Here is a 22,916-nt window from a genome sequence, read left to right as displayed (position 1 = left end):
GTCAAGAGAGATGTGGAAAAGATTAGATGTGTCTGCAAGTCACAGCTAACCAACTCTTATCTTCTTCAGCCCCAACGATCCCCCATCCTTTGGGCTACAGAAGCTCCTTCCTGTGCCTGTGGAGATGAAGAGCCAGCAGCCAAGAGCTGTGGCAGTGCTGGGAACAAGGAAGTTTAATCTCGTTTGCTGCACTTGGAATTTGCTGAGGTCTTCTTACAGAAAGGGCTCTGAGCCTGTGAATTTTGATCAGTAAGTCAAGGTGTGCCTGGGGGCCAGAGGGACAGGCTTTGGACAGCCTCAGGCTCTACCCTGCCCACTGCTGTGGCAGCCTGGGGAACACTGAAAAGTGAAGAGGGAAAGCAAGATGGAGCACAAGACACTGAAGCAAATGTGGGTTCATAAAGCAGCCCCAGAAGAGGCTTTCTCTAAATGCAAAGTGCTGGTGCTGGTGGAATTTAGGTCTGCTGTGCACAGCAAGAGCTGGACCCTGTCTGAAGGAAGGGCTGGGAGGACCACGACAAACACTGGTACTGCCTCCAGCTCCCAGAGGTGATGGGAAGAGAAATGCCCCTGCTGACAAGGCTGGAAATGGATAAGAGGAGCTCAGACTTGGTGCCCTGCCACAAAGCACTGCCAGTGCTCAGAGCTCACAGGGCTCAGCTTGGCTACAGCACAAGCCAGGGGCTGCTCCACTTCCCTGCCCCTGGGGCCTCGTCCTGGGGACACGTTTGGTGCAGCCATGCACGTTCACTGCACTCTTCTCCTCTACCCATGCTGTGCCTCCTCAGAGAAGGATCTACTGAAAGCCTTTCTGCTAAAATAAAGATGATTTGGGAGAGAATTTTAAGAAGCATCCATGAACTCAAGGCAGTGCTTCAGCAGCCAGGCTATTCCCAGGCCATTCCACTGCTGGCTCACCTGGGCCTCCTTTAGCAGAGCTGCCACACGTGCCTGAGATGCTTCTCAACGCAGTGTTTGGACAACAACTGATTTATGTCAAGGAGCTGAGAGCTGGAGCCTGAAATGCACCTGGCAGCCCAGGATCATGCAGAGATGGGAGGCTCGAAGAGCTCTGCTGGGAGCAGGGCTGGAGCTCGCTTATCAAGTGCCTTCTCCTGCAGCCTGCCATGTTAACACAGCCCCTGCTCGTGCTCTAATCCGCCTTCAACAGCAAAGGTCAGCACTGCAAGATAAACTGGCTTGCCATGAACTCTGGAGGAATTGCTAAGTCAGGATTCAGGATGACATTTGCCTTAGCCAGCAGTGGTGTTACGCTAACCGGGAGCCCAGCGCCGCGGGGGCCCAGAGGGCACCGGGGTACAGCACCACAGCCCAGGCACTGAAATCCCACCCAAATAAACTCCCTTCAGCCAGGAGTGAGGAAGGGAAAGAGTGGGGGACAAGGAGAAACGTCAGGGTGTCGACATCAGTGGCCTACAAGGAGAATGTGCAGGGTGTGGGGCTGATGGGCAGCCCCTCAGGGTCTGCTCAGTGAGATGTGATGCCAAAACACTCTCCAGGACCTCTAGAGTTTGTTGTATTTCAAAGGAAACCAACCAGGTGAAGTGCATCCTGAGGTGTAAGGCACTGCCTGGGGCTCACTGTCCCCACACAGCCCACACTGAGCCTTTGGTGACCACCTCCCTTCTACAGCATCAAACCCCAAAGACTTAAACACCACTGTGGGGGGAGGCAGTGGTCTCTCGATTAACCGCTCTGCTTTTGCTGTGGTTTAACACACAGCAACCATCAGCATTTCAAGTCTGGAGGAGATGCAGAAGGGTGCACAATGCAGTTGCAGACACCAGTGGCAGCCTTCTCAGCCACACTGCACAGGCAAGAAAGAGCTCAGGTTTGACAGAAACCACTGCATGATTTGCTGGGAGATCTGCTGGCTCTCCTCTGGGGGATGAGGCAGGGTGCTTCAGGCTGAGATACAGAGCCTCTCATCACAGCCAGAAACACAGCTTGCACTCGAGAGAGCAGCTGAGGCCACAACCAAGCTGCTTGGACCTGTCCCAGCTTCTCCTCATCCACAGGCACCCACATCCCCACCCTGCATCCCACAGAGACACATCTGTGGGTAGCACTGGGACCCCCCCAGCCGCACATGTGTGAGCTCAGTGCTAAACCAACGCTCCCAGAGACCCAGCTGATGCCGCTCCTCCTGCACCTCCCAGAGAGGGCTCCTTTCTACACCCAGCACCGGTCACTTCTTCCCTCCCAGGTCCTCCTGGCTGGCTGCTGGACTGGCCCCGTGGTGGCTGTCAGTAGAGAGCAGCTTCTTGACAACTTGTTGATGCAGCACTCTAATTTCTGGATGACTCTCTCATCTACCATAAACAGCCACGCACAATTTGGCAGGCAGTGCTACCATCAGTGTTTATGATAATAACTACACGTGCTTGAAAGCAGCAGGAAATTTTCAATATAACTATCATTAAGACAAAATGCTTTAAATCAAAGCCATTACCCACTACCCAGACTCAGAGCTCACAAGATTAGGCTGTTTTTCCTGTCTCTATGAAAAATTCATAGAACACACTGCAAACATCGTCCTCCAGCTCCAAGGAGTAAATGATATCATGACACTGAACGCTGCTGACAGGGATGGGAACAGGCAGGGGATGGGGGCACAGGGCAGGGAGGTGCTGCTGGGCAGCAGCCCAGAGGGGTGAGCTGGCACCCCCCATCCCTCTGCCCACCAGGGGTTCGGCAATGCTGCACAGCAGGGTCTCAAAGAGCCTAGTTGGGACTGGGAACTACACCACGGCCTGGAGGCATTTTGAGTCACTTGGGATTTACTGCTGGGTCTTAAGATGTTCAGGGAGGGAGCATCACCTGTTACCAAGCCTCCAGCCTGCTGCGCTGCCTCTGCAGCAGCCCAGGCGCAACCACTGCAGAGAACATGACAGGAAAACCATGGTGACTGGTGCAAGGGAGATCTCACCCCTCTTTCCTTAGGGATCTGTGTGTCCTGAAGCATGAGCACTAATGGCCATGCAGTAGAGCCCATGACCAACAGAGCAGCAGTCACAGTGTGATGCTGATACATTAAATAAGCAGCCACGGGATGGACTGCAGGAGAACTTCAGCGCCACATGCAAATCTGACATCATTAGTGCTTAGAGCCTTACAAATATCATTAGCTGGCACTGCACCCACATTAGAGACAGCCTGGCCGGAGCTAATGCTCTCTGTGTTCAATGGGAGCTTGTACCTTGCTTCGCAGAGATGCTAACAAACGGCCAGGCTGTGATTTACCCGAGATTGGATGCACAAATTAATGCCAGTCTGAAATAAGACGTCGCTGCTCCCGGCTCTCCCTTGCCCATCGAGGCTGCAGGAGTGCAGAGGCACACACAGAATTAAATGCTCACATTCAGGCTTTTTAATTCATTCTTTTCTTCCCCCCCCCCCCCGCCTACACCAATCAAGGCATCCAGCTCCAGGCACAAACATGCTCGTTTGTGGTCAGGTTGAACCACGGCAAGCCTCACTGCCTTGTAGCTCAGCTTTTACATCCAGTGCTGTTTCATGTCTGAGGCAGCACCTCCAATTCAGATCAATGCTCCGACTCCAAAACGTCTCAGAAATAATGAGCTGGAAACACACAGCCATCCTGGAGAGCAACAATGAACAAACAGCCCCCAACTAGCTGCAAGAGAGAGTGGGAGACAACCCAGCAAAACAAATAACCCCGGCGTCACAATTAGAGGTGCCACTTAGCGCGGCTCCGGCGGGGAGCTGCCAGGCAGCACTTCGCTCCAGCTCTTCCCAGGCTGACTTGAAAAGCAAACAGCTCCCTGGAAAAAGCCTGTGGCAGACAGAGCTCCTCTGCAACTATTCGGAGCTGGAGATCTTTTGCTTATGACAGCCAGCTCAGTCCTGACTCTGGAAAATCAACCTGTGCGCTTCGTGCCTCCCCTGTCCCCCCCTCGACATGGCTCTGTAATGGGGAGCAGGCAGGCAGCCCTGGGTAGTGGCAGCAGTTGTCCCTCCCCTGCAGCTGTATTTGCCCTACAGGGGAAAAGGGGGGGAAAAAAAGAAAACAAGTGTCGGGCTCATCAGTAAAATAAGTGGTGATGAGGCCAAGAGACACTGAGAGCAGCTATCTGCTGTAACAAGGCACTATTTGTACGTTATTTTCTATCTGCAGTCACACTTTAAAAGGTTGTTCTGCCTCCACGGCCCCTCTGGAAACAGCTTCACACATCAAAACATGGCAGGATAACGACAGAAAGCAGTGGGGGGTGAGCAGGTTCCCGGCTCAGCAATTACGGCTGGAAGTGAGCAGCGCTCGACAAGAGAGCTCTGCCAGCCCTGTCCCCAGTGCTGCCTGCACCCAGCCCCTGCGTGGAGCTGTGGACCAGCACCAACACCACCCAGACCTGCTCCTCCTAGCAGCCCAGGCTGTTAGAATCACAGAATTGTTTTGATTGGAAAAGGCCACCAGGATCACCCAGCCCAACACCAATCCAGCACCACCACAGCCACTAAACCCTGTCCCCAGGTGCCATAGCCACAGGTTTCTTGAACACCTCCAGGGGTGGGGACTCCACCAGCTCCCTGGGCAGCCTGTTGGTCCCATCAACCTGATGGGACCGAGCTGGACACCTCGGGGTGACATTGGCAGTTGGTATCTTGTGGCACCCACAACACAGCCCCAGTGCCCTCTCTGCACGGTGTGGCATAGGGACATCTGCTCTGGAACCAGCAGAGATGCTGAGCAGGCAGCTTGGACACAAAAAGCAACTGTTAAGCTACGTTAGATGAGCAGAGAGCAAGAGCTGGGTGTTCTCCCCGAGCCTGGGCAAGCTCGGAATTCAGCTGGTGCTTTACAACCCCCAGCCCGTCCCTCCCCTGCGTGCCACAGGCACGCCAGCAGCTCCTGCATCCGCTCAGCACCGGACCTGAAGCATCAGCCACAGCCACCTCCGGAAGCTGCTGATGTGCAGGAGACAAGACACAAGCTTCAGCGTATCAAAGCCCAGCTTTCCTAAGCCCTGCAGATAGGCAGGAGGACAAATCGGTGCCCTGCCGGCCCGGCTGTCAGGTCCTTGGGAGCAATCAATATTTATTGCCTCATCACAGCGCCCGGGCTGCCGTGTCACTCGCGCGGGGCCGAGGCCACACAAAGCTGCGCTTGGAGAAGCGGCAATCAGGGAGCCAGCTCTTGTCACAGCCTCACAAAAGGATTTCCTCTCCAGCAGCTCATCTTTAATCATTATAAAAGCACAGAAGTTTAATCCATTTTTGATGTAAGCGCTAATAGCTTTGTGTCCTTGAAGTTCAAAGTGGGCTTCGTGCATGTCGCTAATTAGCCGAGCAAGCAGCCATTCAGCTCCCTCTCATGTTTCTAATTAGATCCTTAACAACAAACAAATGTCGACCTTACAAAGGCTCTGCTGCGTTTCCCTCCATTAGTTAAACGGTTTGGGAGGGATGCGGTTCCAGTTGTCTGCGACCCACCCCCCCAGCACCACACTGGAAGGGGTCAGCCTGGGGGTACTCAGGTGCCTCTGCTGCCCGTTGTAGAGGTTCCACCTTACCAATGGCATTTTCCAGGGGTGCTGAGCACCCCGGGGAGGGGGTTGATCACCCCACAGTCGCCCCATGGCCGCCGGGCTGGCCATGAGCTGGCTCTGAGCTGCTCTGCTGTCCCTCCCTGCTGACAAGGGACGCTCACCGGCTGCACCCAGACGAGCAAATAGAAGAGAGGCAAACTCTGTCTAGTCGTCTTCCTAACACATCTCTCCAACAATGTAACTGTTCTTACCGTTCATTTACAATCTGGTGCGCTTTCATCTTTACAGACTTCACATCAGATGCTTGGGATAGTTTCCTTCCCCTCTGTTTTGGTGTTGAGCACTCGTAACGTGCAGCACCGGCGCCGTTCCAGGCCCCTTCCTGTGCTCGGGTTGTGGGGCAAGCTCTTTGCTCAAGCCCTGGCTCTACAGCAGAGCAGCCCCCGCACCAGGGCATCCCCCAGCCAGTGCTGCTCACCGGAGAGGGCACAGTCCTGTGCTCACCCTTGTGCAACGCCAGGCCTGGGATAAATGGAGAGATTTCTGCCTGGGGGCAGCGCTGCCGCTGCTCCCTGGCACACAACCGACTGTTCCGCAGGACCTGACCCTGCTGCTGTGCCTGCTGCCCAGCTCTGCACACTCGGCTCTAACACTCATTACCACCCACCCAGCTGGCAAACGAGGTCTAAAGATGGGCATGCTGGGTGAGCCCAGGGCTCTCTCTAATCATTTCTCTGCTTAAAACGGAGGAAGAGCTCAGCCAGGCGACGCCGGCGCTTCCGCCTGGCGCTGGGTACCGCGAAAGCCCTCGCTGCTTTTACCAGGGGCAACCACATCTGCATTAATTGTTTACCACAGCCTGGACAGGTCTTTTATTAATATTAATGAGTAAGAGGGAACAAAAGGCCCCTTTATTTTTAGCCTACTCTAATTGCGTAGTAATTACTCATCTACAAAACAAATGAGCCGAACTCCATCGCCATAGCAACAGAAACTCCGGCCTCCCACTGTACCACATTAACTGGCTATCACTCCTGCTAATTTGAAATTGAAGCCTTTTGTACAATAACAGACAATACAGGAGCAAGATTAAACCAAAAATGGGCCTTTGTTTGGCTGCGTGCTTTAAGCTGCCTTAGCAGGAGGGCGTTGCTTGGGGGGCACCTTCCTGCTGCGGATGGACCCTCCTGAGTGGAAGGATAGATGGATGGATGCTCAGGAGTACACTGGGGGTCATCCAGGAGCACAGGGAGGGTCATCCAGGTAACAGAAGAGAAATCCAGCCCGCAAAAACCTGCTCCTGAAGGACAGCCTGCCCCAGGCACCTGCACAGAGAGAGGTGCTGGGCACTCTGAGCAGACCTGCCCAGCCAGGAACTGAGGCCACATCTGAGCCAGGCAGAGCAAGGGGGCTTGGGCTGCTGCAAAAGGAAAACCTGAGCTCACCGAGGAGGAAACAGAGAGAAGCTGCTGGCCCCCATGTGGTGACTGGGGGAGAGTTTGTGACCCCAGTTTCCCTGCTGGAAGAGGGTAGCCCAACCCCTCAGCTAGGCACAGACACCCAAGAGTCTTCATGACACAAAGCTCTGGTCTCTTAGCTATCAGGAAATGCTCTTAAGAAGGGCCAGCTGTGAGAGTTTATGGTTTTCCAGTAGCTATATACCTGCAGACCAATTCTGCATTCTCTGGCAACTAACAACCCACTGCGCTCCTCAAGCTACGCCAGAGCCAGATGCAGGCTAACATCTGCTGCAAGGAAAAACTCCACTGCTGCTCTTTCAGTTTTCTATTTCAGAAAGGAGAGAGAGGGAGAAGTAACTGTAATTATGTATTTACTTTTAAAGCTTTTTGGGGGAGAGAATCAGCATGAAAATACTCACAACAGTTAGTGTGTCAGTAAAACGCGTCCCATTTAGTGGCTGCTCCACTAATGGGTAACAGCCTGCGAGTGCTGCCAGCCTGAGCCGGCCCTCAGCTCAGCTCAGCAAGGGCTGAACACCGTTGGTGATTAAAATGCATGAGAAGTGCTCAAGTATCTCACTGCCCTGGAGAGCTCCTGCTGAAGCCCCATTTCAAACTTCACAATGCCTCGTCTGCGGCGAGCGCGGAACAAAGTCTAATTACAACGGCCAAGAGCTCCGGCCCCGCGCCGCCGCTGGGAGAAAGGAAATCAAACACCAATAATTGGCTGTTTCAGGGCTGTCATACAAATCGTTTCAGTTGGAAAAGGCAACTAAGATCATCCAGTCCAACCAGCAACCCAACACCACCACGGCCACCAAGCCATGGCCCCAGGTGCCATGGCCACACATTTCTCCAACACCTGCAGGGATGGGGACTCCACCACCTGCCTGAGCAGCCTGTTCCAATCCCTGACCACTCTGCCAGCAAAGAAATTTTTCCTCATCTCCAACCTAAATTCCAGGCCATTTCTTCTCATTCTATCACCTGATACCAGGAAGAAGAGACAAACACCCACCTGGCTCCAACCTCCTTTCAGGGAGCTGTGGAGAGCAATAAGGTCTCCCCTCAGCCTCCTCTTCTCCAGACTTAAATACCCCCAGCTCCCTCAGCTGCTCCTCCCCAGCCCTGTTCTCCAGCCCCTTCCCCAGCTTTGTTGCCTTTCTCCAGCCCCTCCACGTCTTTGTAAGGGCTTTGTGGGGCTGGATGGGGCAAGGCTGCCTGGCGAGCTCCTGTGTCCCAGTGTGCTGGTCCCTGCACGGGGCAGCAGCAGCAGCGTCAGTGCCATCAGGAGCAGAGCCAGGCCCAGCTCCCAGTGTCTGCCCATTGACAACAATTCTGCTGATTGCAAAGAGCATTAAAAGTTGGCTGCTAAATTCGTTAAGGATTAACTTCCCCTGCACTTAAGTCTGCACTTCAGAGGTGGTCACTAATTGCACTGGAGATGATTTATCAAGTGCAGAGGATTTTCTATTACAAAATTATTGATTACAGCTGATGTGTTTTAGCCACAGTGGACCTCAGCCAAGAGCCCTGCAAAATGCTGTGGTCAAGCCCTAACAGCAGCAGCACCAAATGGGTTCAGATCTGCTCAATTTGCTACTCGGTGCTGCAGGAAGCTCAGCCCCTCCCAGATGAAAAAAATCAAACCAACCACCAAAAAGCAGCTTCCTGTAGTAAAATAAGAGCAAAAAACCCCTCTGTGCAGCCTGCTTCTGGAGAGGGATCTGCCTTAGTGGATGAACAAGGTGGGGGACTGACAGCTCCATCCTGGTTAATGATTGGATTCAAGGAGCTGAAAGGTCTTTTCCAACCAAAATGATTTATCATTCCCACCCTGGGCCAGCATGGCACTGCTGGACTGAGGCAGAAATGACTCCCCTTTCATTAGGACTTTTTAAAATTTGGGGTAGTAGTCAGAGAAGATTAGAGGAGTGGCAGAGCTGCCCTGTGAGGAGAGGCTGAGAGCTGGGGTCATGCAGCCTGGGGAAGAGAAGGCTTAGGGGAGACCAGTACGGAAAGGGTGGCTGCCAGGAGGGTGGAGACTCCCACGGAAAAGACAAGGAGTGATGGGGACAAGTTCCTGCTGGGGAGATTCCCATTAGACTCCAGAAGAAAATGTTTCCCCCTGAGCACAGCCAGACATGGGAATCCTCTCCCAGGGGCTGCAGTGGAGTCCCTTGCACTGGGCAGTTTGAGGGCTCAGCTTGGCAGGCTGCTGTGCCAGCTCATCTCACCCACATCTCTTCCAACCTGGCATTCTCTGATTCTATGATACAAGGAACTGCAGTGCTCCCAACAGAGCAGAAATGAGAAATGAGGCCAACCAATGCCCCCAGCCTCCCCTGGAGCCACACCACCCAACCTCCCCCCAGCCTCCCCTGGAGCCACACCACCCAACCTCCCCCCAGCCTCCCCTAGAGCCACACCACCCAACCTCCCCCCAGCCTCCCCTGGAGCCACACCACCCAACCTCCCCCCAGCCTCCCCTGGAGCCACACCACCCAACCTCCCCCCAGCCTCCCCTGGAGCCACACCACACTAACCAGAGATGTTTCCAGCGCTCAGCTGGCCGCTGGTATTTCTGTTTAACACATGACACTTGTTCTTGTGGCTACCTCTCATCAAAGCCCCACGTGGTGCAGGGACCCTCTGCCTCACCCTGCCTGCTGGGCCTCCCCCACCACTCTCTGCCATGAAGATAAGCAAAAGATAAAGGCTGCTGCCGCTGTTAATTTCGCGCTGCATCGCTGCCAGCCTCTGCCACACAATTACCGGCGCCTCCAGCCGAGTGAGAAATTTCAGCCTGCCTGCTGCTCCCAAGTGGTCCACTTGTTAGGTTCTGCCTTTGAGATTACGTAGCTGAGATTAAACTTTATGGACTTTTTATTATGGAGTGGAACAAAAGAGGGAGAGCAGTTCCATCAGCGCTGCTGTGCCACCAGGGAGTCATCTCAAGGGGCGGTAGAAACCCCAGACTGGTTCATCGCTGGGGTCTCTGCAGCCTTCCTCCTTTACCACAGCTCAGGGCAGCTTCTCTCCCTCCACAGATGCAGCCCAACCCTTGTCCCACTTTTTATGGCCTCAATTTGTTAACTCTCTGGGTGCCTAATGACAAGCTTCAATTTTTAGAGCACCTTCTCTAAGTGAACCACAAGGCCTCCTCAACCCCGCGCAATTTGTCACTCTGCTGACTTTTGATACCCTCCTCCCTTCATCATCCTCCTGGTGCCTTACACACTGCCCCACCCTCCCACCCCCTCCCTGGCAGATTGAGATCCAAGGGGAAAATGATTGCCCTCCCTGCTGCAGGAGTGTTCCAGCAGCGAGGGAAGCAGTCAGGGTGGCTCCCACTGCCTTGTGCAGGCTGGCATGGCGGCAGCGCCCCGCACGCGGCTGTTGGGTTGATTTACTTCGTGTTCTGTCAGAGGTAAGGAGCAGACACAAATCCTTAATTACCTTTTGAGAGCCCATTCTGGGTGTTTTATCTCCCTTGCAGGCGCTCGCTGGAACAAGAGCACTGCGGACCTGCCTCGGCTATTGCCAGCGGAGCCGGAGGATGCTCCAGCTCAGCACATCTGCAGTGTGGGGACAGCTTGGGGACAGGGAGGGAAGGTGTGACCATGCCAGACAGAATCTTTCCTACTCCCAGCAGGATGTTTTGTGACACACAGCAAAATAAATAAATGAACAAAAGCCTAATTTGGGACCTCAGCCACCCTCTGTAAAATCCACAGCTTCACAGACTGCAGTGGGGTGGAAGGGACCCTCAAAGGCCATCATGGCCAACCACACTGCACTCAGCAGGGACACCTCCAGCTAGAGCAGGCTGCCCAGGGACACATCCAGACTGATCTGTAATGTCTCCAGGGATGGAGCCTTAACCACTTCCCTGGGCAGCCTCTGCAGTGTCTCACCACCCTCACTGTGCAGAACTTCCTCCTGATGTCCAACCTAAACCTCCCCTGCTCCAGTTTCAAACTACTGCTACAATTCACTACCTGCAGCTTCACCTGGGGAAGAACTGTAGAAGCTTATCACAGAAACCTGAGCACAAGCAGGCCAGACCCTTGCTGGCTCAATGGCAACGATGCTGACCTTGCCCCCGACCCCTGACGCTGCTATTTCTGAACTGCTTCACCTCCATTTCCAAAGTTCCCTCACGCTGGGTGACATGGCAATGAGGAGAGCCCACTGCTAGCTCAGACACCCTCCTGCACTCCAAGATGTGAGGCTTATGACCTAACCCCAGCTGCTGGGTGTCTCAGGACAGTCTGCAGGAAGCTGCTCCACACAGGCAGTGTTAGTCAGGTCCCCAGATGGAGTGATTGGCGTTGGGCACCTCTGGTTTACGACCGCCAACAAATGAGTCTATGGGCTAGTATGGACAGGTAACAGGCTGATGAAGAAACCATGATTGTAAAATGATTTTAAAGATCTCTTGAGTTCTTTTGAGCACCAAATAAAAATCAAGGGAATATCTTTACAGTCAGCAGTTTTGATTCCTAGGGGGTTTAATTTGCGAGAGAAAAAGCAACGCGGGCAAACTCCCCACGGAGGTAAGAGCACGTGCGGGTTCTTGGGCAGAGGGGGCAGGCTGCCTACAGCCAGCTGCAATTTGAACCTCCAGAGAGTGGGATTTAGCAAATAGGAGAACTATGGATCCAAGCCAGCAGCCAGCAGCTCTCTGCTGCCCCGACAGCCCTACGCTTTCAATCGGACCGAGGCTATGCTTCGGAACTGCCAGGCTAGGTCCCGTGGCTGATGCCTGTAATATCAACTCGACAATGCATGTTCTACAACTACATCTACTGCTACCAGGACGACTACTACAGGGCATGCATTTAGTTCAGTCCCACAGATACATACACTCTAAGAACAGGCAAGGGCAGATGTGAAATGTTTGAACGACAGGTGCTTGGGGGGGGTGGGGTTGGGGTTGGGTTTTTTTTTTTTTGGTTGTTGTTTTGTAATTTTTTTTTTTAAGGGGAAATTAATTAAAAAAAAATCATAATTAAAAAAAGAAAACACAACAAAAACATCGAAAGAAAGAAAGTGTACAAAAAAATATAGAGACATTTCTCAAAGAGTTGGTATGAGTCGTTTCCTGAACCGTTTCGTCCGAACAAGCAAAAAACATGCAACCAGCTGCTACTAACAAGAAGCTGGACACTGAGAGAGGATTAATAGGTGTGGACAAACCTTCCCGCTGAGAGCGCTCAGAAGAGTGTTTGAGAGGAGGTGTGCACGTCCGAGTGTAAGAGAGGCCGGAAAGTATGCCTCAGAGACACCCTCTCTCACAGCAGCCCCAACCAAGCAAGAGAGAAAACAACAAAACATAACTGCTCACACTCACCATCAAGGTCAGTAGCTCACGTTACGAGATTCGTTATAGCTGGCAAGTGTAAAGTCCAGTAAGGGGTTGTCGGGGCGCAGGCTCAAAGGCAGCACTGGCAAGCGGGGACTGGCGCCCGAAATCCGGACGTGCCGGGGTCGGGGGGCTGGGGGCGGTGGGGGGTGGGAGGGAGCGGCTCGTGGCGCTGAGCTGTGCCATCGCGGCGCCCCGGCCGTGGCGGCGGGCAGCCTGCGCTGCCCTGCTGGGACAGGCGCAGGGCTCCTCCCGGCGCCCGCAGGGGGATCGGGGAGGGCTGCAGGCGGCCTCAGGGGTTTTGCCACCTGGGAGAGGTGGCAGCGGGTCGGGAGCTGGAAAAGCCTCGGACTTGGCAATGAACCAAGAAGGAAGGAACGAAAACCCTCTCCTGCCAAACCTTCCTTGCCTCGCTGTCCTGCCCCATGGATCCCTCCCATGTCAAATGCAAGATAAAAATGTGTGTGTGTGCCCCCCAGCCCCCACCCCGCATGGCTGTGCTGCAAAAAAAGCATTCACACGACCCAAACGTGGACGGAAAACATGTCAGTGAGTTCAAAAGAAAGGTGACACTGACAGTGAGGCTGTCTAGGAGGAGCCTGCCGCTTCAGACTGCGCACAGCTTGCCCCTTCGCTGGGGCTCGGGTCCCAGTTCATTAAAAAGGAACAATTCAAGAATGGGTGAGGCTCTCCAAACCAGCTGAGGGACTCAGCAGCACTGTCCCACCCGCTGTGAGCTCTGCCCGCTGGTGCCGTGTCACTGGGCTGTTACTGGGCACCTGAGCTACGAAGAGAAGCATCGCAGCTCACCCTGCCGGCACCGCAGCGGCCGAGCTGGACGTGGATTTATGAGAGGCACTGAGCACGAGGAGGGGGAAATGTCCTTTTCTGCTGGTTGTAGGAGAGAGCTGCTGTGACAGACAGAAGAACTTGTTCATCTAGCAAGGTCAAATGGTGACTGCGTCCTCACACACGGCAACAGAAAAAGAAAGGGAGAGGGCAGGGAAGAGCAGGCAGCACGGAACCAGGACTGGGTGCTGAGCCGGGGAGGGCTCCTTTTGCCAACCAACAAACATGCAGGCTGGCTAACAGGAGGACATTCACCCCAAGGAGAAACCAAGGTGATCTGTGCCCACATACCACAGCCCAAGGGGTTGGGACAAAAGGGCCTGGAAGCCCAAGACGCACACCTGAAGGTGGACGCTCTCCACAGGCACTCAGCCCCACCAGTTGGTACTGGCACCCAGGCTGAGCTCCGGTGCCACAGAGCCACCATGCTGGCAGTGAGGCCAGGAAGGTGGGGAAGAGCCAGCAGCATGGGGCTGGAGAGCAGAGGAGGTCAATTTGGATTGAGCTGGTGGGGCTGGAGCACTGGAGAAGGGACAGCAGTGATGGGGACGCCCTGCCGGCCTCTGTGCACAGCAGTCCGCAGCGAGCGGAGGAGCGCTGGGGTGCATCTCCCTGGGTGTTTTCCAGCTTTTTCCCCACTAATGGGCAGAATGGGACCAGTAAGGGCCAACTGTGCTGCACTCTGTGCTTTTGGGTTAGGCACACAGGAAGGAGGGCTGTGCAAATTTGCAAAGGAAAAAGGAAAAAAAAAACCCCAACTAAAAAGAAGGGGAAAAACCCAGCCCAACCCCCACCCCACCCCCACCCCACCCCCAGGCATTTTTCTTGTAATGAATGGGGCCCACACACTGCGGTGCAGGATGGGTCAGACCTTACTGCTCCTGAGTACAATTCACTGCCACTGCTGGTGGAAGTGGCACACCCAGGATGTCCCTTCCAAACCCTGGCTTTGGATGGAAATGACTCTACAGAACTCCCTGCCGCTCCCAGAGCGGGTCTGGCTGCCAGGGGCAGCAGTGACAAACTCATCTTCCTCCTTGAGCTCCTGGGGGGGAGGGGTGGGGAGTGGGGGGTGGGGGGTAGGGCCTCTTTGGATTCTGTTTTGGGGGGGTTTGCCAGTTTTGTGCACACAGAGGCAATTTTGACAGACATTTCCAAACACCATACTGCTCTTTAAACTTGCCAGAAAGGGTGCTGTTAATTTCGAGTTAGATTTAGTTTCGTATTGCAAGTTCAAACAAAAAGAAAAACCAGAAAAGAAAAGGAAAAAAAAAAAAACCAAACAAACCAAAACCAAACCAAAAACCCAAAGGAAACCAAACCAAACCAGGAAAACCCAATGAAAGGAAAAAAAACCAAAACCAAACCAAACAAAAACCACTCAAATTAAAGACAAATGATTTGTTTCAGGCACAGAATTGATCAATGCTCAGTTCAGTTGTAATGGGCACCAAAAGCACTCCAATTAAAAAGGAACAAACAAACAAACAACAAAAATAATAATAATAATAAATAATAATAATCATAATCATCAGGGAAGCAAAGTTAAAATCCAGCCAAACCCTCTGTGCCTTGCTAAGGGGCAACTCACCAGGTCTGTTTGCACGTAAAACAAAACCTGAAGGGCAAAACATGAGGAAGAGGCACAAACAATGAGGTCTGTTTTCCTGAAACCACATTGCAAAGAGCAACCTTTCTCTTTTCTCTTCTCTTTTCAACTGTTTGGGGGTTGTTTTCGTTGTGTTTCTCTTAGGGTTTGGGGTTTTTCTTCCCCCCCTCCAGGAAGGGGCAGTCGGAGAAGCTGGGAGATGGGGAATGCCCACAACCAGTCTGGCAAGTCACCCCTTAGGCTCTCTCTACATGCCACAAGATGAAACTGGTACAGAGAATCCTTTGTAGCCTGCAAGCAGTGCCAGTTTGCATGGAACGGAGTTCTCCTGGTGTCTTTCTTTAGCCTCCATGGCATCAGGCTCCCACTCGCCACACGCCTGGGCCCGCGCCCCGCTGCTGCCCCCTCAGGCAGGGGTTTGGTCAGGACTCTTCGTGCCCAGCCCAGGTAACCCACCGGGCACTGCCAGAAAAGCCACTGAGAAACCCCCACTTCAGGACTGTGCCATGAGTGAGCTGGGAGGCTGCTGCCACCGCCACGGCCTCTGCTCCGGTGCTGCCGCCGAGCCGGACCCGGCAGGCACAGGGCTGGCAGCAGCTCTGTCCTGGCACAACTGGGCCGAGGCAGTGGCAGGGGCTGCTCAGCCACAGCTCACTGATGGCAGTGCTGAACACTGACTGACCTGAGCAAAGCACTAATTCACCTGACAGCTGAATGTCAGACCTGAGGCAGTGCCAGCAATTGGCAATGGTTGGTGTAGTTAGTTATTTACTTCCCTTAAGGGGAAAAACAAAATCAAAGCTTCCAGAAGGACAGAAGAAAAGCTTTGACATTCCCCAGGAAAGCAGGCTGGGGTTTGGAGCCAGCTAGCTGCCTGCCACGCGTTGGTGACCCTGTGGGAAGAAGACACTGTCCCCAAGGGGCCATGTCCCCTGGCCACGGAGGGGTCCCACGAAGGCCAACCCTGGCGCTGGGCATGGCGGAGGAGGCGAGAGCGGCTCCGGGCATGGAGGGGAGCACCCAGGGCTGCCTCAACCCCACACCAGCTTTCCACGAGAAGAGAAAGCTTTTGTTCAGAAGCACAAATTAATTCCTCTGGGATGTCCTTTAGAACTCTGAACTGAAACCAAAGAAACCAAGAAACCAACGTAAGAAAGGAACAAATAAAGAAACAAATCAGAATCCCTACCCTGGCTTGGGCAGTTCTCACGCCAATCTCCTGCACGGTGCTCCAGGCCCCGTGGCCTCTGCTTGTAGTTTGGGATTTGGTTTGGGATTATTTAGGGATTGTTTTTAATCAATTTTCTCTCTTTTTCTTTTTTTGGCTTGTTTTGTTTTTCAGGTCCCCAGGATAAGTGTGAGGAAAATCAGAGAAATGATGGAGAGCTGCAGCCACACAGAATACCGACAGAGCTTTTACCTGACCCTGCACTCTGAGGGTTTGCTCTTCCACGGGCCCCCCTACCTGATCCTCTTGCTGCTGCCACGGCTGCTGCTGCTACTGGTCCATAAGCCGCTGCCGGGAAACCTGGCCGTGGAGAAAAGGAGAAGGGTGAAGAACGCAGCCAGAGGCACCGCGAGTCCCTGCGGGGCGGCCCCGGGGGCAGGGCGCTGCCAGCAGTCACCGTCCCAGCTCTCCGTGCCTCCGACAGGCACCGGCTTCAGACGCGGCCAAGCCCTCACCAAGTGCCCACCGCCGGTGGTCTCTGCCAGAACAATGGTAACCAAAATCCTCGTGGCGGAAGGGGCAGGTGGCAGCGGTGCCACCCAGGCGCCGGGGCGGGCAGCGCCCGGAGCGCTCAGCTTGCGTCTCTGTCCCCTCCAGCCGCCAGGGCCAGGCTGCCTCACAAAACAAGGAGGGAATTCTCTTCTTTGCTTATTTGCAAGTGATAATAACGTGCTGATCTGCAGACAGAGCAGCAGTGGGAAATAGGAGGAGGTCCTCGTGTTGAGATCACAGATTTGCTGGGATCAAGCAGAAAACATTCACTGGGATGTCATTAAACAAAAAAAGCAGAAAGAAAGAGAAAAAGCTCTTGAAAGCAAACCAGCCACAGATCAAGGAGCTCCAGGACCTGCTACAGGGTGACCCAGCCCTTCCAGATGAGTGAAATGCTGCTAGCAAGAGTGCAGATTTAGTGCTTGACTTAATTAACATTCAGAAGATCTGCCACAGGCTCTGACTTTAGGCCTATGGATTTTAAGAGGGCAATGGCAGGATCCAGGTGATCAACAGCAACCCCAAACCCCTTTGCTGCCAACTCAACAAACCCCTTGGGAGGTCTCCAGGCACTCGGCAAGACAACCCCAGGGGTAGTCATCACTGTGGGACCTGCTCCTTGAGCAGACTGCAGGGCTTTGATCACAGCTGCTTTGCAATGCTGAAGAACCACAGAACAACAACTGAGGCAACAGCAGAAGAGAAGAGCGAGGCAGAGGAACCAGACCCAGAGACATCAGCAGACTACAAGCCCCACTCACTACCTCTAGTGCTACCACCTCAACTATGGCTCAGCTACCAGGGGGAAAGGAGCAGAGAACAGCTAGGCTAGAGTGACTTGAAGCTACTGAAAACATCAATTAAAAGAAGACATACTTGCATTTAAATATGGTAATAGGGCTGTGGGGGAAAAGAAAATAGTATTGGTAAATGTATGCAGAGCTGCCCCGGGCTGCAGAGCCCCTGCAGAGCACACAGCAAAGCCTGCTCCTTCATGCTGATGTGGATCCGTTTGCTTGGTGGTGAACGACTGCTACCATCTCCGTGGAGTGGGATGCAGGAGGAGGCACATCCAGGCTGGGGAATATTCTGATCTAACACCCCTGTGCTCAAATCCCTCTTGCTGGTGATGGGGCCATCCACTCTGGTTGGGCTCCCCAGCATGCATTTAGGGATGGAATGGAGATGTGCTGCAGTAAGACCTCGGTGTTAAGAGTCAAACCAAACTCCAAAGAGCAGAGCAAACATCTGCAAGCCAAGGGTTGAGGCTCTGGGGCTTCGTTCTCATGCACAGCCATGCGCAGAACAAGACCCAAGCCCACCTGCTGCTGGCTAGGACAGAGCAAAGTTGGCACCATCCCTGCTGCCTCTCCTCTTCCACTCCCAACCCATCACAGTACAAGTCCTGAAATCAGTGCCCTCAACATTCCTATGGCACCAGCTGCCCCCCAGCAAACCTCTCGTTTGGAGGCTCCAGGGGCTCCCCAAACCATCCATCAGGGATCAGAAGAGCTGTGGATTTCCCACGGAATAAAATGCCTCTGCCAAAACCAATCAAATGCTTTTCAGATCAGCAAGCATCCCTTGAAAACAGCAGAGAGAACAGGCCTGGGAAGTTTGTTTCTCTTGCTCAGCTGCCAGGGACGCTCAGGAGCTGTTTGAAATGCAGGACAAAAAGTTTTGCCATGCAAAAAGAAGGACAAAATAACAAGGGTGGAGAAGGCTCTCCACAGAGGGAGCCTGGACAAAGGCTCTGCTGCTGCATGCCGAGGGACAGATGTGTGAAACATTAATCCCTCCACCCCCCAAAGCAGGCTATTATCCCAGCCCTGAGATAAAAGCCTCTGCCACGCCATGGCACTCCAAGCAGCTCAGGCCTGATCTGCTGCTTGCGCTGTGCCGAGGCAGGGCGGCGCTGTCCCTGCTGCGGGGACTGGTTGGCACGGCTGGCACAAACCCGCTTGCCAGGACAGGCTCACAGGCTGGCTCCATCACTGGAGGCTCCCTAAATCAATCCAGCTGAAAGGAATTAATCCCCCAGGCTGAACTGACATTTGCCAGGCACTGCATCCATCAGTTTGCTCAGCTGAGAACAAATGCCCCTGGTCCCCTCGCCGCTGGGCACGTTAATGCCAGGCGGCGTCCCACCACTGCCCCAACTTCTGCTCCCAGCTGCTGCTGCCCCCGTGTCACAGATGGGACAAAACGAGGCACAGAGAAGCCAAATGACTTGAGAAAGATGTCTGCAGACTGCCAAGGGTGCAGGTGGGCTCCCTTGCAGGCTCTGCTCTCAAGCTCCCACCACTAATCTCTAATTCCCCTCCTTCCAACCCTGTCACACTTTGGCCACACTGCTTTGTTCCCTCCCACTGTTCATAAACTTGTACACCAGTGAAGGCTTCGAAGAGCAGCCCTGCAGTGATGGGACAATTAATACTGAACCTGCTTTGTGTACTGCAAGTGTCTCCAGCCTCCACCACCCTTCTGCCTCTGCTGCCACATCATGTCACTAAAGTCTGAGAGCTGAGCTATCTGCAGCTCCCCAGGGCAGAGGAAGGCATCCAAGGCACTGCTGCTGGCTTCCAGAAGGAACTTGCTTGCTCACAGAGCTTCTTGCTGGTCCCCCAGACCACAGTGATGCGCTGGGGAGGCTGTGTGCCTGCACACTTCCACCTCCCCTGGCAGCAGGGTGTGAAACAGGGCAGCCACTGAGCCCCAGCAGCACTTTCCTGGGCACTGATCCGCAGGCAGCAGCAGAGGGGGATGTGATCCATCCCGCTCTGACTGATGGGGATCATGGCACAGGGCACTGGGGACACCTCTGATGGCTGGAGCATGGGGCAAGGACAAGCACTGGCTTTGGGGCTGCAGGGCTGCTGAGGGTGGGGGGCGGGGGGCACAGAGGGCTGTGGGGTATCAGCAGCTCTCGGCAGCACCTCAAAGGGAGCATCGGCTGCTGTGTGCTCTGGATCCTAGCACGGGCAGGGAGTGCAGCCTGCAGCCAGCCCTGCTCCCTCCCAGCCCTCTGAAGTCATCTGGAAAATCAAAAGAGGTGGAGAGGGAGATCAATTCCTTCCTGGTGTCTGAGGAGCTCTGATCCCTGCTGAAATGCTGCCTGTCCCTCCTCGTGTACCTGCTGCTGGTAACTGCCTGAAGAAAGCCAGACAGCAAAGCTGTTCCGAAGGAGCAAAGAGCCCACTTCAGGCACTGCAATTAGAAAGGATTTGACTCTAAATGTTTTGCAAAGGGCTCCCGCACTGGCCAGGAAAGCCCTGGGGATTCACAGCAATTTCATGCTCTCTTATTGCTCTGAAGGAGCTCAAGCCAGTGTTTGGAGTTCGATTTTTCACAGATATATTTCTCTGCTTCCTGCATCAATAGTTTCACTTTAACCACTGCAGCAGCCTCCTGCCGGGGGAGGTGGACACCTCTGCTTTCAATCCCCCTGCCCTAAGGGCACAGGCTCGGGCCGTGGCTGGCTGCAAGCAGCTGCCTTCTCCAAGGCATAGAGAAGTCTGGGGGCAGGGGGGATGGAGGGCTGGATTTGGGCAGGCAGTGCCCACCCTGCCGCCTCGCGCTCGGCATCGCAGAGCGGAGAACTGGGAGAGCCCAGGATTTAGTGGAGCTTCCAGGGGCTTTGTGAGCAAATCTGGCAAGAGCTGCACTGCTGAGCAGGGAGAGGCCTTATGGGGACTCGAGGGGCTCAAGGGCTCCCAGCAAAGGGCATGCTCCCTGCACAGGTCTCTGTCCCTGTCCATCTCCCGCTCTGTTGGGATCATTCCTTCCTCAACTCACCAATTTCTCCTTTACCCCAGCCTGAAGCTGGCTACAGAGCAACCAGGAGTGAGAAGCACAAGAACCATTTCCCTCTCCTCCTTTGCATGCAGCCCTAGTTTCTCTCTGGGGAACCACAGACTCCCTCAGACCTGCTCTGCTCTGTCAGCACCTGGAGACCCCAAGCATCTTGTGTCCCCAGAGGACACAGGATCCTGCCCTCTGCTAACAGCCAGACAACAGCAATAGAGCCAAAACCAAATCAGACATCATGAAACTCGCTCTGACATCCCAAAGTGCCACACCGAGAATTCTCTCTGCTTCTAGCAGCTGAAGCACTTGGGGCACAGCAGGTCCTGGGTTCAGACTTCAGCAGCAAACACAGGGATTTATGAGAGGAATGAAACCAGAAGCTGAGATGCTCAAATCATCACCTGAGTCCAGCACTGGACTTCAGCAAATCCCCCAAATTATGGGACATGGATGAGGAATGAAATAGAAACCACCATGAAACTGCACCCAGCAAGAAAAAGCCTTCCTCTCTGTTTAGGACTTTAGCAGAAGAGCTGAACACCCCAGCTCAGCCTCACCAGGACACCCCAGCTCAGCCTCACCAGGACACCCCAGCTCAGCCTCACCGGGACACCCCAGCTCAGCCTCACCAGGACACCCCAGCTCAGCCTCACCAAGGCACCATGTCTCAGCCTCACCAGGACACCCCAGCTCAGCCTCACCAAGGCACCATGTCTCAACCTCACCAGGACACCCAGCTCAGCCTCACCAGGACACCCCAGCTCAGCCTCACCGGGACACCCCAGCTCAGCCTCACCAAGGCACCATGTCTCAGCCTCACCAGGACACACCAGCTCAGCCTCACTAAGGCACCATGTCTCAGCCTCACCAAGGCACCCCAGCTCAGCCTCACCAAGGCACCCCAGCTCAGCATGGGGTGATGTGGAGGGCACACACAGGGGGGATGGAGCTCTGCAGCCTCATCGTCCCCCAGCCGCTTTGCCTCTCACGCCGCCGGCGCTCCCCAGCGCTGCGCCGCTCCCTGAGGAGCTTCACTTGATCTCCCAGGAAAAAAAAGGTGCCAAGGCTGGAATACCAAATCATCATCAGGTTGAGTGGGAAAAGGAGAGGGGGAAACTGATCTCCTCTTTTCAAGCAGCGTTACCAGCAGCTTTGATCAGCGCAGGAAAGCCTGGCGAGGCTCACAGCTGTCATTTCAAATGGGTTCTCGCTTGCATTATTCTTTCCATTAGGCAGCGTTAGCCTCTTTGTAGGATCTTTAGGCTTCATTTCAAAAGTATCAGGGACTCAAAGCCATGAAGCAGAAGAGCCCACGAGCTTCTCTGGGCTGTGGGGGTTTTTGTGAAGGCAGGCAGGCGTGGGTCCAATTTACTGGACAAAAATGTAGTCTTTAATGGAGAGCACACACAAGGGGAAAGCTCCATCCCCAAACAATCTCTTTATGTTCAAAGCCTTCATCTTTCAGCCTGTCTCTGACTCCCCCTCCCTTTCCAGAAGGAAACAAGAATGAGAAAGGAAAAAAAAGATCCCTGCTGCTATTTCAAGCTTTAGAGTCACAACTAAATGTTCAATATTTAGGGGACTGACAGCCAGAAAACCACATTTCACCTGGGGCTGATGAGAGACTGAGATCCCAGCAGGTCATTCACCACTTGGGTTAGCAGCAATTAACTCTTTGGGACTTGATTGCTCGAACAAAGTTCTCCCAAAGCCCACAGGAAGCAAACAGGGAGGTAGCTACAAGACCTGCTTGAAATGTCTCTTGAAATGAAGTCTTCCCACCACTGGGTTGGCTTTAAAGAAGTGGGATAGCTCCAGCCATAGACACCACCATGGCCACTAACCCATGTGCCCAAGGGCCATGGCAACAGGTTTCTGGAGCACTTCCAGGGATGGGGACTCCACCACCTCCCCGGGCAGCCTGTGCCAGTCCCTGACCACTCTTACAGCAAAGAATTAATTCCTGGTCTCCAACCTAACCCTGCCCTGGCACTATCTCAGGCCATTTGCTCTCCTTCTATCACCTGATACTTGGAACACCCCCTGAAAGGCATGTGGAGCCAGGTGGGAGCTGCTGTGACCATGGCTCCCAGTGCAAGAGCAACCAGCAGGGACCAAGCAAGGTGCAGGGCAGCCCTCCACGACACGGAGAATTTCTTTCCTAAGCTTTTGATCAATTCTATTGAGCTGACTCAGAGCCCTCCTCTTGTGGCAGCCACATTAAGTGCCTCCCTTTGTCTTTCTACACCGAGTTCCATCAAGCTTATTAAAATCCATTTCAGCAGGTCAGGAAATTAGGGAACTGCATCTCGAGCCCATCATGCATGATGGGAAGCTCATTAAGCAGAGGCAGAGGCTTCTGCTGCTTCAGGTGGAGGGTGAGTGGCAAAGCCCCGGTGCAGCTCCCCACGTCAGCGCCCCCCGCCCCTGCAGGCTGCCTGTCTGCAGGCAGATCCCAGACTGAACAAACATTTCTGCTCTGGAATTTCAACAGAACAATCAAGGCCCAAATAGAGCTAACTCAAAACTTGGCACTTGCACTTCATGGGCAGTAAACGAGCCATTTTTCAGCTGT

At 54.0% G+C, this 22,916-nt stretch overlaps 1 protein-coding gene across 18 annotated transcripts in view; it reads right to left on the bottom strand.

The window, feature by feature from the left end:
• The window catches only part of MSI2 (musashi RNA binding protein 2), a 236,696-nt gene that overhangs the window by 9,016 nt on the left and 204,764 nt on the right, over positions 1 to 22,916 (bottom strand). For 5 of the 18 annotated variants that reach the window (XM_054166717.1, XM_054166718.1, XM_054166723.1 and 2 more), the window contains 2 exons: positions 17,411 to 17,434; positions 16,235 to 16,342 (listed from right to left, as the gene is read on the bottom strand). The exons of 2 other annotated variants lie outside the window; for them this stretch is intronic. In XM_054166717.1, the coding sequence (XP_054022692.1) occupies positions 16,235 to 16,342; positions 17,411 to 17,434 (132 nt within the window). Of the gene's footprint in view, positions 1 to 12,190; positions 12,283 to 14,796; positions 14,824 to 16,234; positions 16,343 to 17,410; positions 17,435 to 22,916 lie in introns of all 18 variants that reach the window. 11 more of the 18 variants (XM_054166728.1, XM_054166727.1, XM_054166734.1 and 8 more) reach the window with 7 other exon arrangements.

This window comes from Dryobates pubescens, chromosome 13 (assembly GCF_014839835.1).
Source record: "Dryobates pubescens isolate bDryPub1 chromosome 13, bDryPub1.pri, whole genome shotgun sequence".
NCBI classification, from domain to species: Eukaryota; Metazoa; Chordata; class Aves; order Piciformes; family Picidae; genus Dryobates; species Dryobates pubescens.
This window is presented reverse-complemented; position numbering and strand designations above follow the sequence as displayed.